The 18,681-nt window shown below is 29.6% G+C and overlaps 1 protein-coding gene across 1 annotated transcript; it reads right to left on the bottom strand.

Annotated features, from left to right (window-relative positions):
- Positions 1-11,202: 11,202 nt before the first annotated feature.
- LOC135926823 (uncharacterized) lies at positions 11,203-14,361 on the bottom strand. Its single transcript, XM_065462753.1, has one exon. It carries the CDS (start codon positions 14,359-14,361, stop codon positions 11,203-11,205), a length of 3,159 nt encoding a protein of 1,052 aa, XP_065318825.1.
- Between the last annotated feature and the right edge of the window lie 4,320 nt (positions 14,362-18,681).

Raw genomic sequence — 18,681 nt, 5'->3', positions numbered from 1 at the left:
CCCCGTGTGTCGAACGACTGCTCTGTCGTAGGAAGTTTGAAATTTGTATTGTCTTCGAATGTAGGAGCATCGTTTTCATTCCTCGGGGCGGGGGCTTATCTTTCTCTCTCGTTCTGGGCAAAAACTTCTTTAGCCTTATATTTCGGATTCATAGGCGGATTTCATAATGTCCTTTTTTCGAAATCCAGATGGAGACTAATGCCAAAGACACTCTCCTAAGTTTAAAAATAGAAATGACCCTGGTAAAGCTCAATCAAATGGAGTGTGACAACTAAAAAAGAGTCCAAAATGATCATCCAATCACATTCGTTCACAAGTCTCCCAATCTTCGTCCCAAAAAAACGGTCGATCTACCTCTCCTCGTTATTGATCTCACGCCAGATTCTATGGAGTTTATGCTCCCAGAAGGAGGAGTAGCTTAAAACCCTCAATATAATGAATGAAACGGATAAAATCAATTGATTAAAATTGTCAAGCACCATTAATGCAATCTGCATAGCGGAAAAACCCCTGGCTACCAATTAAAAACCAGAGATGTTTATGAATTCCCTTCCCTAAAAATCGTGGTTGAAGAACTCAAGGATGATATGTTATATAAATTCCTTAGAGACATCGCCCCAGAAGCTCAAATCTATGTAAAATCTGCGACTTTGGCATTGGAACAGACGAAATGAGAGCCGCGATCGGTAATGTACAAGTTCGTAGGGGGGGGGGGCGCTACCGCTACCAATAGAACACTCTTTTCTCCGTACCCCAGTCCCAAATTACAAGCGAGGATTGGGAACGCCACAGCCCAAACAAACCAACCCCACATTTCACAAAATTACGCATTCTCCACACAACCTTGACTTTGATATGAACTATACCCCAAAATCCAAGATCAATAGACCCAAGAGAGGCAGGAAGCCTCCAGCTAATCAGTGAGTTCCTAAAGTCTCTTCTGCCATCCGCACTCGATTTTGGAGCGTCGGAAGTCTTGACTACCAGGGCTGCTGCTAGGTTTGTTTTCATAGCTTTCATCTTTGCTTTCATGCCGCTTCGGACATTTATCTAATTTTAATGGTGGAGTTCGATTCTGAATTCTTACGATCTTTCATCATTGTTGTGTATGACTCGATGTTTATCATAAATTAATTTCTTCCCTATCTTATTTTTGGGAGGTGAGAATCATAACAAGGATAAAACAATTTGTTCATGCCAGTCGATAAAATAACATAGAATCGACATCAACTACTCCACAAAATCAACAGAAGTAGATAAAGACAATAAGTCGTGCCTCAGATTCTACCAACTCATTCAATATAAATATTTCCTACAGTAGATGAGTATCGAAAAAGACATCGCCCTGGAGATGCTAGGTATCCTCAATCACTTACTTCATCACGGGCCTATATAGGGTATTCGCACCGTATTGCGACACCGAGGAGACGCCCCCTATCGACACTTTACCCGAAAGTGGTATCGGCGATCGCGGCCCTCATGGAACCCATTAACCTTCCTCATCAGTACAATAATCAGGGACCTGTAGAGGTACCATTTGCACGGCCCGGCTCGGCCCGGATTTTTTTTTCCAAAAATTTTTTTACGGCCCTGCTGTAGCGTGATTCATTAACTCCCCTTATCACATACATCTGAGTTAAATAATCACTATGATAGATTAACTCCCCCTTTGATAAATAGTGTTTAGGAGGGAGTTGATTAATAACAAAGATCTTAATTACAATGTAAATTGATAGGGAGAGTTATATGATAATGCAGTTTTTTTTTAGTATTACTGAAATTCTTGTAAATTTAATTTTTGATATTAAATTTAATTTTCGAATTTACATTTTGAATCGAATTTTAATGTTATTTATCTAATTTGTGAAAACATACATCCAAAAAGTAACATATATAAAAATATATATAGTGAATCTCGATGTTATCAATGATATTTATAATTACCTTAAATGCAAAACCTACCCAACGTCCTATATCGGCGATCATGGGTTAAAAAAACCTTAGAGTCAAATGTGCCAAGTTTTTCTTAGAGAATGACAAATTATATCATCACCTACATAATGCTGAAGTTATCTCACTCTTTAGCCAACAACAAAAACTTTTAGTCTCATTCCATGGAGGATGTGAGACAAATCTCACAGAAATGTCATTATCAGGTCACTTTTGAATCAACAAGACATATGATAAACTAGTTGAAAGTAGTGGCTAGCTACGGGGGTGGTTTTCGGGTTTGGATCCCTCCCAGAGCAAAAATTTATTTTTAGAATATACGTTCAAAAGACTTATAAGTGGTGACTTTATATCAAATAAATACCAATAATATTTATATTTTTCTGGTTTTGATGTTCGTGGAAGGATATTATATTACTATTGAAATTATTCTGGATAGTATTATTATAAAGTCATTGAGAATAATCTACTAAATTTATGTATGGACCCCCTCTAAGGAAAATTCCTAGCTACGCCACTGGTTGAAAAGTATATTTACACTTCTTTCTAAATTTTTATGAATATTACTGATGAATTTAAAAATCACTTTTGAAGTGTACAAAAGGCAATCTGAGAGATTGGCCTGGAGTTCTCCCTGGTATTTATTTGCCTACAATATATCAAGGCATGAATCCTCAAAATTTACGCCATAAGAGATGATGATCACTTATAATTCTTTAGACGCAAATTTTTTAAGGGAAAATATTTTATACTGTAATAGATTTTGTATTAAAAAATATTATATTTAGAAATGTCATGTATTATTTTAAATATTTAGATGCTGGTTTATTTTGTATGCATAATATGATAAATGACAATATATGAAATTCAGAATAATTGCTCCAAGTTAGCAAATCTTCAAAATGTATTATATATTAATATAAAACACGGGCGAAACCCGCCCCCCTTACCGCCATTATTTTTTTTAGTTGAGCCCCTAAGATTGTAAAGGCTAGCCACGACCCTGATAGATAAAATTATATATATGCTCAAATAATAATCCTAGCATTATAAGTATAGATAAAACTTATAATTTAGGAGAATTGTTTATCACATGCACCGTTTATAAACACAAATGCATAAAACTCACCGTTTACACAATCACCCAATTTTCTTAGGACCTATATTTCAACATTAATAATTTTTTTCTCCCACCTTGAATCAATTTTAAAAAAATCGTATATCTATTAATAATTTAATTTTTGGGAGTGACGGAGAATTGAAGATGGTATCGGCCTTGCGTAAAAATTTTATAAATTCAGCACATCTTTTATGTATTAAACACATTAAAGAAAATTTAATACATTTTTTTAACTAATAACGAAGGAGTTGAAAAAAAAATTTGAAACATATTTATAAATTTTATTTACAGTAAAGATGAAATAATATTTTATTAACCGATAAAATATTTTAAAAAATATTTATAATTTAAAACAATTTTGCTTAAATAAAAATTATATAAAATTTGTAAAATATTTAGATAATCATTTAATAGATAAATTATATAATATGGTATATTTACCTTTAAAAAATATAATTATTTTATCACCCTACTACACCAGCAATAATTGTGAAAGCATAAATCATGTATTATAAACAAAACTTGATTGAAAAAAACTCCTTTACATATAATGATAAATAAAATAAATGTTATTGTTTTAATACAGGAAAAAGACTTCGAAAGAGCCATATGTGGGTTGGGTCCCAAAAGCATTAGATATATCGCCCATGCATCAGAGCTGGGCTGAGATGACAGATGCTGAATATAAGGAAATTCTGTTGAAAATACTAAAAGAAAATAGTAATGGAAAACTAATTACCTCAACATGTGGTCAATTAGCTATAGTAAAACCTTTAGGATCAAAAAACCTAATCAAACTAAAAAAGCCAAAGCGGAAAGAACGAAAATAATAAGGCCATAGATGTATTTGTTTTTATTATAAATATTTAATTTCCAATAATTAATAAATAATTCTTCCTATATTTATAAAAAATAATTTATAAATTTTTAATAATTGCCCCTCCTTATGGTATTAACAAATAATTTATATTTTAAGATTAATTATGTGCAAGAACTAAACCTTCTTATCTTGTTATGAAACTTTATAATGATTTTCTATCTATCTTAATTTTTTTTTACAAAATTATATTTAATAAGATTTGTATATACATTAGTGAATAAATATTATGTAAGTACAATTCTACCTTTTTATGTAATGTAATATATATTTACTAATTTATTTATAAATTGTTATCGATTTAAAACTGAAAATTCGAAACTAATAACAAAAATAATTTTGCGTGTTTCTTTAAATACTTATAGTCCCACTTCCGTTTTTATATTTTATTTTTTAAATTACCTTATTTATAAAATAAATATGTAAGTCCTCTTTATATCCTAACCCAATAAAATAAATAGGAAATTAAATATTTTTAAAATAGTATTAGTGAATAAGAAGCTTGAAATATGACAGATGTAAAATTTGAGATGTAAACATTTTAAAAATAATGAATTCGTTAGCCTTAGGGTGCAATCACAGTAGAGAGAGACAGCGACACGACAAACACACCACGACATTAAACGACAGAGCAGCTGATATGTCGTAAGCGCAGCGTTTACATGACAGGATTTTCACTGGATGCAAACCCCCTTCAAAAATCTTTGCCTACCCCCCTAAAAAAATCGCCGCCTTCGGCGGCGGTGTTTCTCTATCATTATTTTCACTTATTTATTTATTGATACTCTTTTCAAAGAATTTATAAAGGATAACTTAAATTAATTTATCTCTACTACCAACTATCGATATTTTGTGAATATAAATAATTTATTTTTTAGTTAATAAATTCAATTAAAACCTCCATTATTTACAATGAATTAATTATTATGGCATTATGGGCTTGCTAAAATATCTAAACCTTTTAAATTACATTTAAAAGGATAGTTTATTTGAAAAACAATGTGTATGATTGTTTGTAATATATAGATTTGGTCGATGAATTGTATTATACAGTCAAAACCGTTTAATTGCATATCGCTTAAGTGCAAAAACTTTTAAATGCGAAAAAACCCCACGATTTTGATAATAATTAGGTATAATGTTAAATTACATTTATAATTGCGAATCGGTTAATTGCGAAATATCGGATAATTGCAAAATTTTTCAGGTCCCATTTATATGACAATAACGTTAATTTAATCGGATAAGTGAAAAAATAAAAAAAATTTATCGAAAAAAATTATTCATCATTTTTTTATTTAACCTTTTTCCATCCATTCATTCATTACCACGCCAGAAATTAATATAAAAATGGTAAAAAAAACATTCCATACACTAACCCTGAAGCATAAAAAAGAAATAATTGATAAATTAAACACTACATCAAAAACATAATTAGCATCAAATTACAATTGCCACGTCTCGACAATCTACCGTATAGCGAATAAAGAAAATATATGCTCACAATTTCTAAGGAATAAACCTCCTACAACTAAAAGAGTTAGAATGAGTTGTTACCCAAAGACAGAAGCTTTATTGGTTTGGTTTACCCAAATGCGAAGTAAAAATTGCAGTCTAAATGGGCCAGTGATGTTAGAAAAAGCTATATTTTTTAGCCAAACATTCAATGAAGGTAATTATAAGTTTTTTTTATAATATATATTATATATTATAGGCATTCCTACTAGCAGCTAGTTGCAGAGATTTAGGAAAAGACAGAATATAAATTTCCATAATGTTTGCAATGAAAAGGGGAGTGCAGATATTATTAATGCAAATGAATGGAGCAGAAATACACTCCCATCTCTGATTAAAGATTATCAAAGGAGTAATATTTACAATTGTGATGACACAGGACTATACTACCGAGCATTGCCAAAGGGCACAATGAAATTTAGTGGAACTCAACCACTGGGCTTCAAACCAGACAAGGAAAAGGTCACAGTTCTATTTATCATAAATGGGGATGGATCTGATAAAAAGTTATATGTTGTAGGGAAATTTAAAACCCTAGGTGCTTTAAAAATAAAAAATTACCAGTAAAATACTACTCCAATAAAAGCAGCTGGATGACAACCTCAACTTTTGAAGATATCCTAAGAGAATGGGATTCCTCATTAATGAAGAAAATTTTATTGTTTTGTGACAATGCATCTTGTCACAAAACAAAATTAACATTTAACAATATAAAATTAATTTTTTTTACCAGTAATACAATATCATTAATTCAACCTTTGGACATGGGTGCAATTAGATCTTTTAAATGTCATTATAGATAGGGTATCATGAGAAAAATGATAACATTGATGGAAGGAAATGACACCAGCTCTTTTTATAAAAGATTTACACTCTATGATAGCCTCTATCTTATAAAATTTGCATGGGGTGAGGTGACAAGTACCACAATCATAAAATGTTTTATTGAAGCTAAATTTTTTGATAAGTCTATGGCATTTGATTGGGAATCGAAGGATGATATAGCACTAACTGACAACGAAGAAGATGAATTTGATCCCATATTTGAAGAATATGCGTTACACGATGATGATGCTAGCTGCCATGGAATTTTGGATGATCAGGATATTTGTAATCAGATAAGATTAGAGTTGGAAGGTTTAATTACTTAAAATTTTAATTAATCTTATTTTTTATAGAAGGTTATGAAAGCTCCGAGAATGACGAAGGGAACCTAGAGATATCTGATCATTTAATTACAAAAAATCAGGCTCTTAATGGTTATTATACTTTTCTTGAATATGCTCATAAACATCTAAGGGATTAAGATTCACTAAAAAAGCTAGAGAATATTGTGGAAAAAGAATTATTTACTCCAGAGTCTAGCCAAACTCTTATCACAAAATATTTTTATTAAATCTTACATTACTTTATAATAATTGTGAAGCATGTATAATAAAATTAGTTAGAATAAAATCTTATGTTAACAAAGCATTAATAAACTTTCATTCCAGCATGGTCTGTTAATACATTTACATTTATAATATTAGAATTCATAAGATTTGAATAGGCACAGGATTTTAAATCAAATATCATGTGAATGAAAACAAAACACTTAATAAACTTAAATTCTTTTATATTAATCTTATTGTTTCCAGTTTTTTAGGTAAAATATTTTAAAATTTGGCTTTAATAATAAATTAGAATTTAAAAAGTGATAATATATTTGTGTAAAATTATATTTCAGTAAATTTAATGAAGGTAAAAATGGAAATAAATATTAGGGTATTGTAAAGGAAAAAATGTTATTATCTTCCACAAAAGCTTTTTTTGCTTTAATTCTTACATATCTTAAATAAAAAATGAGATAAAATCAAGTTATCAAATTTAATTTGAAATCAGGCGCGTACGCAAAAATTTGGTCTGAGGGGGGGGGGGATAATAAAATTTTTTAAGATATATTATTGTTTTTTAAAAATATCAAGCATAAATTTATTAGGACTAATAACTATTTCTAATACACAATTTAATTTAATGTGAATTATAAAAAAATTATATGTAAAGAATCACTTAAATGACCCAAAATAGAAATTTGAATTTTTTGAGCCTTTACACAAAAAGTTTCTTAGGAATAATTGCATTTTGTATGTTATAAATTTACAATGTAAAATCCAATCTTCGTGCTTGTCGTCAAATGCCTATGAATATTCAAAAGATCCAAATCTTTCAATCTACTTTCAGATGTTGTACTTCTTGGTATGTTTTTCAGAGATCTGCAGGCCCGGCCCCCAGGCCGGACATTATTTTAATTTTTTTAAATATACCCGGGCCGGGCCCGAAATTTTTTTAAAAAAACACCCAAGCAGGGTCTGAATTATTTTAAAAAACACCAAATCCGGGCTGTATTTTTTAAAACAGCCTATATTTGAAATCGTTATTATTAGCTATAAAAATCAAAAATAAATATAATTTATTTTAAAAAAATCCGGGCCGGGCCTAAAATTTTTTTAATAAAAGCCGAGTCGGGCCTAAATATTTTTTTTTAAAAAGCCGGGCCGGGCCTGAAATTTTTTTTAAAAAACTTAGGTCAGGCCGTAAAAAATCTTTAAAAAAAATCCGGGCCGTGCCCTGCAAATGGTACTTCTCCAGGCCTCTGTTATTCTTCTTAAAAAAGAAACCCTTTTAATACATTGGGAATTTTATCTAAAATGTGTTTGAAATAATGCAGAGCATCCACAACATTTTTTGGGACTATATTAACCATAGTTAATCTTATAAACATAGTTATTCAGCAAGTAAGGCATCATAAGATACTTTAACATATACATAATAAAAATCTAACAAATATTTTATTTTCTATCACCATCTGAAAAAGGTTGGGAAGGCTTTTGTGGAAGTTATTTGCAGATTACTAAGTGCTGCATGATGAATTAAAAATTCATTTATTTGGGTTATAAATGTATCTGATTTAAGATATACTCTTCTACTGATCCTATATTAATGTTTTAACGATGAGCTTGCCTTGCTACAAGTAGAGGGAGACAAATATTAAACACGTATAGCTCTGCTTTTGACTCAACAATAAAATATGAAATTCTTCATCAACATTAGCCCTAATTTCCTTGAGTTCTGATAAAATGCTCTCCACTATTCTCATTTTCTTAATCAAGTCAATGTCATGTTTTTGAAATACTTAAAATAATTGTATAATTAAATAATACATTCTAATGAGAAATAAAATTTGGTATAAGCATTGTATCCAATAATTTTCTCGCTTCTCAGGAAATATTTCTTTCAGGCCATTGTGATATTTCAGTAATAGCAAATAATTGGCTCTTCTAACTCCTTAAGCTGTTACTGCTTGATGGCAGAGACTCTATCTCGTTGGACTTGCAATTTCTTTTTCCCTGTTGGACAAGAAGTTTCAGAAATAATTATTATTTGACTAGAAATTTGAAAATGGTAGATAAATATTACGCCACTAAAAATTTGAAAATAATCAGTAAATATTACGCCGGAAAACTTAAAATCGAATTTAATTGATAAAATAACTTAGTAGATAAATGCGATAAATGATGAATAAATATTAACAAATATACATTTAATATGACGAATAAATATTAACAAATATAAATTAACTAGTTGATAACCCGTCAAAAATGACGGGGATGAGAATTTTATTCGTTCTTTTACGATAATTCTTTTTACCCCTCCCCCTCCTCCTTCAGGCCAATTCCAACCCATTAAGACTAAGAGAGAGGAATTGTCTATTTTATTCAATGATTGATGAATAATATATTTTACCTTTATTTGATGATGGATGAATCAGACATTTTCCTTTTTATGAGATGTGATTTCGAAATTTATATTTTAAATTACAAAAATGAAACAATATCTCTTATTAGCACCCTAAATACTAACATTATTTACCAGAGCTCCTGTTAGTCAGAATTACTGTTCACTCCCCACCGCGTGAAGGTAGGAGATAGATTTTAGGGAAGCAAAGAAATGAAAAAAAGAATGAAAATAAGAAGGAAGAAATAGAAAAAAAGAGACAAAGATATGAATTATAAGAAAATATAATAAATATTTATACTTCAAGAGTTGATGATTATCGGGTTACAACACATATGCATTTGTAGCCATATAAAAAATATAATGTAATAAATTTTATAATATAGAAAATTTTACCTAAAAAAGGAGATTTCAATCTCTTTTCTTTGCTCAAGGTGGTTTCGTTTTTGAAGATGATGTTGTGATTTCCTTGCTCGTAGTTTGTCGTAAATAACCTGAAATAAAACGTGTAAATTGAAATTAAATAGAATATACTGTTGTTGGTGAGGAAGATGGTTTAGCGATGGTGAAGAAGTTCTCTTTTCTTTGCTCAAGGTGGTTTCGTTTTTGAAGATGATGTTGTGATTTCCTTGTTCGTAGTTTGCCGTAAATAACCTGAAATAAAACATGTAAATTGAAATTATAAAATAGAATATACTGTTGTTGGTGAGGAAGGTGGTTTATCGATGATGAAGAAGTTCTCTTTTCTTTGCTCAAGGTGGTTTCGTTTTTGAAGATGATGTTGTGATTTCCTTGCTCGTAGTTTGCCGTAAATAACCTGAAATAAAACGTGTAAATTGAAATTAAATAGAATATACTGTTTTTGGTGAGGAAGATGGTTTAGCGATGGTGAAGAAGTTTTCTTTTCTTTGCTCAAGGTGGTTTTTTTGAAGATGATGTTGTAATTTCCTTGCTCGTAGTTTGCCGTAAATAACCTGAAAAAAAACGTGTAAATTGAAATTATAAAATAGAATTTACTGTTGTTGGTAGCGATGGTGAAGAATTGCTCAAGGTGGTTTCGTTTTTGAAGATGATGTTGTGATTTCCTTGTTCGTAGTTTGCCGTAAATAACCTGAAATAAAACGTGTAAATTGAAATTATAAAATAGAATATACTGTTGTTGGTGAGGAAGATGGTTTAGCGATGGTGAAGAAGTTCTCTTTTCTTTGCTCAAGGTGGTTTCGTTTTTGAAGATGATGTTGTGATTTCCTTGCTTGTAGTTTGCCGTAAATAACCTGAAATAAAACGTGTAAATTGAAATTATAAAATAGAATATACTGTTGTTAGTGAGTAAGATGGTTTAGCGATGGTGAAGAAGTTCTCTTTTCTTTGCTCAAGGTGGTTTCGTTTTTGAAGATGATGTTGTGATTTCCTTGCTCGTAGTTTGCCGTAAATAACCTGAAATAAAACGTGTAAATTGAAATTATAAAATAGAATATACTGTTGTTGGTGAGGAAGATGGTTTAGCGATGGTGAAGAAGTTGTTTTTTCTTTGCTCAAGGTGGTTTCGTTTTTGAAGATGATGTTGTGATTTCCTTGTTCGTAGTTTGCCGTAAATAACCTGAAATAAAACGTGTAAATTGAAATTATAAAATAGAATATACTGTTGTTGGTGAGGAAGATGGTTTAGCGATGGTGAAGAAATTCTCTTTTTTTTGCTCAATGTAGTTTCGTTTTTGAAGATGATGTTGTGATTTTCTTGCTCGTAGTTTGCTGTAAATAACCTGAAATAAAACGTGTAAATTGAAATTATAAAATAGAATATACTGTTTTTGGTGAGGAAGATGGTTTAGCGATGGTGAAGAAGTTTTCTTTTCTTTGCTCAAGGTGGTTTTTTTGAAGATGATGAAAAGTTGGTGATTTGATGGTGAATAACAAAGTTGGTGACTTTTTTAAATTTCTTACAAATTATGAATTTAAGATTTCATTATATACGATATTTTGTGTGAATGTTTTTTCCTTGTAATTCTGATGGCAAAATCATAATTTTCATATTATTTTGAGATTTACATCTAGTAAGAGCCACATATAGTTGTCCATGGGCAAAGACGGGCTCAGGGAGGAATAAGCCTACATGATCAAAAGTTTGTCCTTGACTTTTATTTATTGTAATCACAAAAGCGGGAATTATAGGAAACTGTCGTCTTTTTAAAGTAAATGGTAACTGAGAGTCACTTGGAGCTAGATCTATTCGTGGGAGAAAAACTCGATAACCCTTATTAGTGCCTGTCAATACCTCAGCGTCGATAAAATTAATATGTAAATGTCGTATGATTAAATGGGTACCATTACAAAGTCCTTTCTTTGGGCTCAAGTTGCGTAATAGCATAACAATTGTACCAACCTTAAGTGATAGCTTGTGAGGTGGCATACCGGATGGAGTTTGTGAATGCAAAAATTCTAGTGGAAAATTCATTATATCATCCTTATTATCGCTTTCAAAGGAATCTGCACTATAATAATGTTTGATAGGGCCTGAAATTATATTAATGATATCGTTGTTGAGAGTAAGTGCAATTTTATTTTTGGTGGTTAATATTATTTTAGTAGAAAGACTATCTATATCAGCAATTTCTATAGAATTACCATACACACATTTTATTAATGAATCATTTTCAAGCAAATAAGGTGGGATTTCAACACTAATTGTAGGAAGATCAGAATTGCTGCGTGATAGCCCATCTCCAATTTTAAGTAACCAAGCATTGTAATCAACTTGATCTGATGAAATACGCATATTATCAATCAAATGTATTATTTTAAAATGACTCCATAAATATAAACTTTTTATACAGGACTCTATAATATCAACTTTGGAGCCTTTAGGCACTACTGGGAAAGTCTGTCTAAAACCACCACCTAATAAAATTACTTTTCCGCCAAATGGGTGGGAATTTTTCATAATGTCTTTAAGTAATCGGTCAATGCATCGCAAAGCGTGTTTAGTCATCATTGTGACCTCATCAATAATAATCAATTTGCTATTTTTATTATCTAGAGCTAGCGAACTATGTAAATTCATATGGGATGTAGAAGTTTCAAAGATAGGTACAGGTAATTTAAATCCGCTATGGATGGTTCTTCCCCCCTTTAAAAGAATAGTGGATATGCCGGTGGTTGCAAAAGGCAATACAATTTGATTTTTTGCTCTTATATAACACATTAAGGTATTGTAAAGATACGTTTTACCAGAACCTCCAGGGCCATCCACGAAGAAATATCTTTCTGGAATATTTTCTAATTCAATCGCTTGTATAATTAAATCAAAAGCATATTTTTGTAATCGGTTTAATTTAGATATACGCTCGATTGAATTAGCAGCTTCAACATGGGCATCATAATGTTGTTTTGGTTGGATTTTTGTAGGTGAAGGAAGATCAAAATTTTGACAGCATAAACCATGATCAAGAAAAACGTTTTCAATGTCCATTAAAGCCATGTTTATTGCAATTACTTCTGAATATTGACGCAAATAATCTTCAATCATCATAAATCTGAACCTATTCCATAGATATGCAGGATTTTCAGGCTGACAAAAAATGCAGATAAAGGCAAAAGTACTCCGAAGTTGTGACGGCATTTGATATATTGATCCCTCTTCTAAGCATGATTCCCACTCTTTATCATCTGATAACAAATTTCTTTTAATAGCTGCCTCTTTAAAAGTACTCATTAAAATTCCATTAATAGTTTTTAAATAATCAAAACTTGTAGCCCCGCAAACATGAAGTAATAATAATCGAAGGAAGAATCGTTCACCAGAATTAGGATGAACGGAATACATTCTCGAAATTACATTTAATCGTTTTTTTCTTAGTTTCCAATGGTAATTTGTAAACACATAATGATAAGGTATTTCCCCATAAAGATATTGTCTAGCATTTAGATCTGTCTTATTTAACTCAAACCATGCCGTTAAAGTAGTATGTTTATTTTCTGATCTCAATAAAGCATCTCTTTCATGTCCAGCAGTGAAATATACTGGCTGTTGTAAAGGTAAATGAATTCCTAAGCGAATAACAGCGTGCGAGCGGTCATGCATATTATTTTCTAATAATCTCCACATTGATTCACATGCACTCACATATCGCGCATTTAAATGTGATTTAATTTCGTCATGAATATTTATATTTGAAGCAACATTAATGTCAACATTAGTACAGTCATAGCCCTTATAAATATACTTAAAGATATATTTTACCGATTTAATAGATGTACAAATTTCCACGTTAATATGAGCATTGAATTTTAACATTAGATATCGATTATATGGAATAACATAACGATTATCCGTAGGTTTACCGGAAAGAATTGTAATACCATTATCTCGTTTATAATATGGATACCCATCAATATTTGGTCTTGTTTCCATTTGAAAATCCTTCGGAAATTTTTTGGTACATATGCCATTTTCCATGCAAGGCGATTTGGGGTTAAATATCCCGCAAAGACCATGTATCATAAAATGGGTAACAATCTGAAAAAGTTTAGGATCGAGAATTTTATCTGGCATTTCGGCACAAACAAATTTATCTATAGTTTGAGATGTTTCAATTTTGCTATCATCGTTTAAAATAATAAGTATATGGGCATGAGGCAAACCTCTTTTTTGGAACTCGATTGTATATATAAAAGCCATAGATTTACCAAATAAATTTTTTTTATTTATATCGAACAATAATTCATTTAATTTCAATTTAAAAACACGGGCTATTAAATCTGGTCTATCTGTAGGACTTTGCCCGGGAAATAGATTTTCCTTAATTTCAAGCCAATTAGGATTGCATGCAAAAGTAATAAACAAATCAGGTTTGCCAAATTTGAGCACAATGGCCATTGCATCGTGATAGCGTTCTCGCATATTTCTTTGAGAACCTTGAAAAGATGATGGTAATATTACTGCTTTGCCGGGAATTATATTGTTTGACTTTGTTTCCAAGTAGTCCATTAATCCAGAATATTCATCTACTCGTAATTTTGGCTGATTTTGTCTAATAAAATTTAAATTATTCGCCTCGACCTGTAAATAGGAATTAACAATATATTGTTGTGATAATCCCAGCAAAAAGGATTGGGTTGAATTCATTTTCACGAATTGCTAATCTAAATATTTTAAACTGTAGTAGTGAGATATTTGCCCTTGTACGCCCTTTAAATCTGGTTTCCAACCAGGGTCACCAAAAGGAAATAATAGAGGATATACCATTGGATCAAGATTAGGGCTTAATTTATTTATATTTATCAGATCACTTCCATCAACTCGAGGATAGACCTTGATATCCCGTTTAAATGGGGGTTCACCATCATCATTTGTAAAAATCATAGCTACTTCATCTATATTAGGAATGTTATATCTTCGCTTGTCACTTGAGCGATCTGCACGAAAAATCATATTGATTTTTTGAACTGGACGATTTTCTTGAATAGCCCTATTTTTTTCTTCTTTCTTAATTTCTCCCAAGGTTTTAAAACTAATAGAAAATGGGTTATTCTGTCTTATTAAAATATCTAATCTTTTTAAGAGATCCTCATTGCAACCAGAATTTTCTTTCATGTGTAACCTGCCATTAACAGCCTGGGTTGTCTCAAGGACATATAGTTGTGCAGATTTAGGAGGCATCCCAGTGGAAGGATATAAATGAGATGTTCGGTGATAAATTTGCCCATGAACTCTAAATCAATATGGGCCTGGGTTTAAACTATTAGAAATCTGTGCTCCCATGGATGCGAAAGCAAGTGAACTATTATAAGATCTTATATATTTCATAAAGTTTGAATGAAATTCATTGTTAGGATTAGATAAAAGGTCTAGTAAAAAAGGAATATATCGGATTGATGGTATCTTAACTTTACCCTTATGACAGCAATTCTTAAATTTGCCATCTGTGGGTTTTTCCAATAAAAAATTTAGAGAATCGCAATAATCGCACTTAGTGTTGAGTAATCCACAATAATGTTCTTGTACTAATGATTGTTGTGCAGAAATATTTATCTAAAATAAATTTGAGGCCTGCTAAAAATTATACATATAATTTAATATTTTTGTGATTATTCAGAGACCTGCAGACCCGGTGTAATTGTAAAATCAATACCATCAAAAATCAATACGTTATTGATTTTTATAAATCTTTGATTCGACATTTATATATGAATCACAAAATTTATAAACTCAATCAATAAGGTCCATTTAATTTATTTGAATTCATAATATCATTTATAAAACTTTGAATCAACAATTATATAGCACTTCACAAATTACAAATAATGAGTAAACAAATATAAAATATATAGGATATCAAGAATTGTAAAATAAATAAATTCCCTGATAAATTATATAAAAGAATAGAAAATCATATTTATCATTTTAATATATTTAAAACTATTAAATCTATTTTAAATAAAATTTTTACAAATCGAAAATGGCCGCCAATATCTATAAAGCGATGAAAAAATATATAATAAATAAATATTTTATAATTTTAATGGTCGCCAATATATTTGAAGCGATGCAAACATCTTAAAAATCTATACGGTATTGATTCTACAATAGCAATATATCACTACGGTATTGAATCTATAATTATATCAATACGGTATTGAAGTTACAATGGGTATTGATTTCACAATCAATACACCGGCTCTGATGTAAACATATGCCAGGCTTATAATAATTTTTTCTAAAATATTCCATGGGTAATTACGATTATGTAGCACATACTTATTTTATCTTATATTTTGCCCGTCAAGATGATAGTGAAATAAGAATTTTCTTTTTTATTAGTTGATGAATGATATTTTTTATTGTGGACATAAATTAAAATTAATAACCATATACTTCATAAATAAATAATAAATTTTGAATAACCCCTGATGATGGATAAATCAAAAATTTTCTTATCTATCTTATGAGATGTGATTCAGAAATTTATATTTATTAAAATATTTGTTATACATAAATTAAAATTTTTAACTTGGTTTGTTTTTATTGATTTGGGTAGATTAAGATTTTGGTGAATAGTAGATTTTGGTAGTGTCTAATTTAAAAAAATTTATTTGTTAACATAAATTAAAATTTTTAACTTTGTTTGTTTCTATTGATTTGGGTAGATTAAGATTCTGTTGAATGGTACATTTCGGAATATGATTCGTAGAATCTAATTTAAATAAATTTATTTGTTAACATAAATTAAAATTTTTAACTTTGTTTGTTTTTATTGATTTGGGTAGATTAAGATTCTGTTGAATGGCACATTTCGGCGATATGATCCGTGGAATCTAATTTAAATAAATTTATTTTTTAACATAAATTAAAATTTTTAATTTGTTTTTATTGATTTGGGTAGATTAAGATTCTGTTGAATGAATGGTACATTTTGGTAATATGATTCGTGGAATTTAATTTAAAAAAATTAATTTATTAAGATAAATTAAAATTTTTAACTTGGTTTATTTTGATTGATTTTGGTAGATTAAGATTCTGCTGAATGGTACATTTCGGTAATATATATCGTGGAATCTAATTTTAAAAAAATCTATTTGATAACATAAATTAAATTTTTTAACTTCGTTTGTTTTTATTGATTTGGGTAGATTAAGAGTCCGTTGAATGGCACATTTCGGCAATATGATCCGTAGAAACTAATTTAAATAAATTTATTTATTGTCATAAATTAAAATTTTTAACTTGATTTGTTTTTATTGATATAGAATCACTGAAAAAATTATACTTAGATATTGCACCAAAGGTATCTTGTGTAGGAATCTAAAAAAAAATAATAAAATAGATTTTAATGGCCCACAGTAATGTTCAACTTGTTCTTGATTTTCAGTATCTTCGATGATTGGATGTTGAAGCAAATTGTTTATTTCCAGTATCTTCAAAATGGTTGGATGTTGTAGGAATAAGACTTTGCTCGTTCCTTTTCTTGATACGACAAAGTGCCTGTCTCTTTCTAGCTTTCTCCTTATGATGATTTATTATTAAAATTTAAAAATATAAGAATTACTCTATTTTATAAAAATAAGTTTAGTTTAAAATATTTATTATTTGGACATAAAATAAAATTACTAAATATATACTTCATAAACATATTTATAAAAATAATGGAAAATATTAGAATAGCCCCTCACCTAATAAATATATATTTTGGAATCACATCTTATAAGATAGGAAAAATCTGATTCCTCGTCATTCTTGACGGGCTATCAGCTAACATACAATACAAATTAAAAAAAATATATAATTTACTCTTGTTGAAGCAATAATGCCTTCTTTAGATTTTGGTAGTATGAAACGTTCCATTGTTTGGTTTTGTTGAATGGTATCTTGTGTAGGAATCTAAAAAAAATGATAAAATAGATTTTAATGGCCCACAGTAATGTTCAACTTGTTCTTGATTTTCAGTATCTTCAAGATGATTGGATGTTGAAGCAAATTTTTTATTTCCAGTATCTTCAAGATGGTTGAATGTTGTAGGAATAAGACTTTGCTCGTTCCTTTTCTTGATACGACAAAGTGCCTGTCTCTTTCTAGCTTTCTCCTTATGTTGATTTATTATTAAAATTTAAAAATATAAGAATTACTCAATTTTATAAAAATAAGTTTAGTTTAAAATATTTATTATTGTGGACATAAAATAAAATTACTAAATATATACTTCATAAACATATTTATAAAAAATAATGGAAAATATTAGAATATCCCCTCACCTAATAAATATATATTTCGGAATCACATCTTAAAAATATAAAATTTACTCTTGTTGAAGCAATAATGCCTTCTTTAGATTTTGGTAGTATGAAACGTTCCATTGTTTGGTTTTGTTGAATGGTATTTAGTGTAGGAATCTAAAAAAAATAATAAAATAGATTTTAATGGCCCACAGTAATGTTCAACTTGTTCTTGATTTTCAGTATCTTCAAGATGATTGGATGTTGAAGCAAATTTTTTATTTCCAGTATCTTCAAGATGGTTGGATGTTGTAGGAATAAGACTTTGCTCGTTCCTTTTCTTGATACGACAAAGTGCCTGTCTCTTTCTAACTTTCTCCTTATGTTGATTTATTATTAAAATTTAAAAATATAAGAATTACTCAATTTTATAAAAATAAGTTTAGTTTAAAATATTTATTATTGTGGACATAAAATAAAATTACTAAATATATACTTCATAAACATATTTATAAAAAATAATGGAAAATATTAGAATAGCCCCTCACCTAATAAATATATATTTCGGAATCACATCTTAAAATAATAAAATTTACTCTTGTTGAAGCAATAATGCCTTCTTTAGATTTTGGTAGTATGAAACGTTCCATTGTTTGGTTTTGTTGAATGGTATTTAGTGTAGGAATCTAAAAAAAATAATAAAATAGATTTTAATGGCCCACAGTAATGTTCAACT

Source organism: Gordionus sp. m RMFG-2023, chromosome 3, assembly GCF_954871325.1.
Source record: "Gordionus sp. m RMFG-2023 chromosome 3, tfGorSpeb1-WG-v2, whole genome shotgun sequence".
NCBI classification, from domain to species: domain Eukaryota; kingdom Metazoa; phylum Nematomorpha; class Gordioida; order Chordodea; family Parachordodidae; genus Gordionus; species Gordionus sp. m RMFG-2023.
This window is presented reverse-complemented; position numbering and strand designations above follow the sequence as displayed.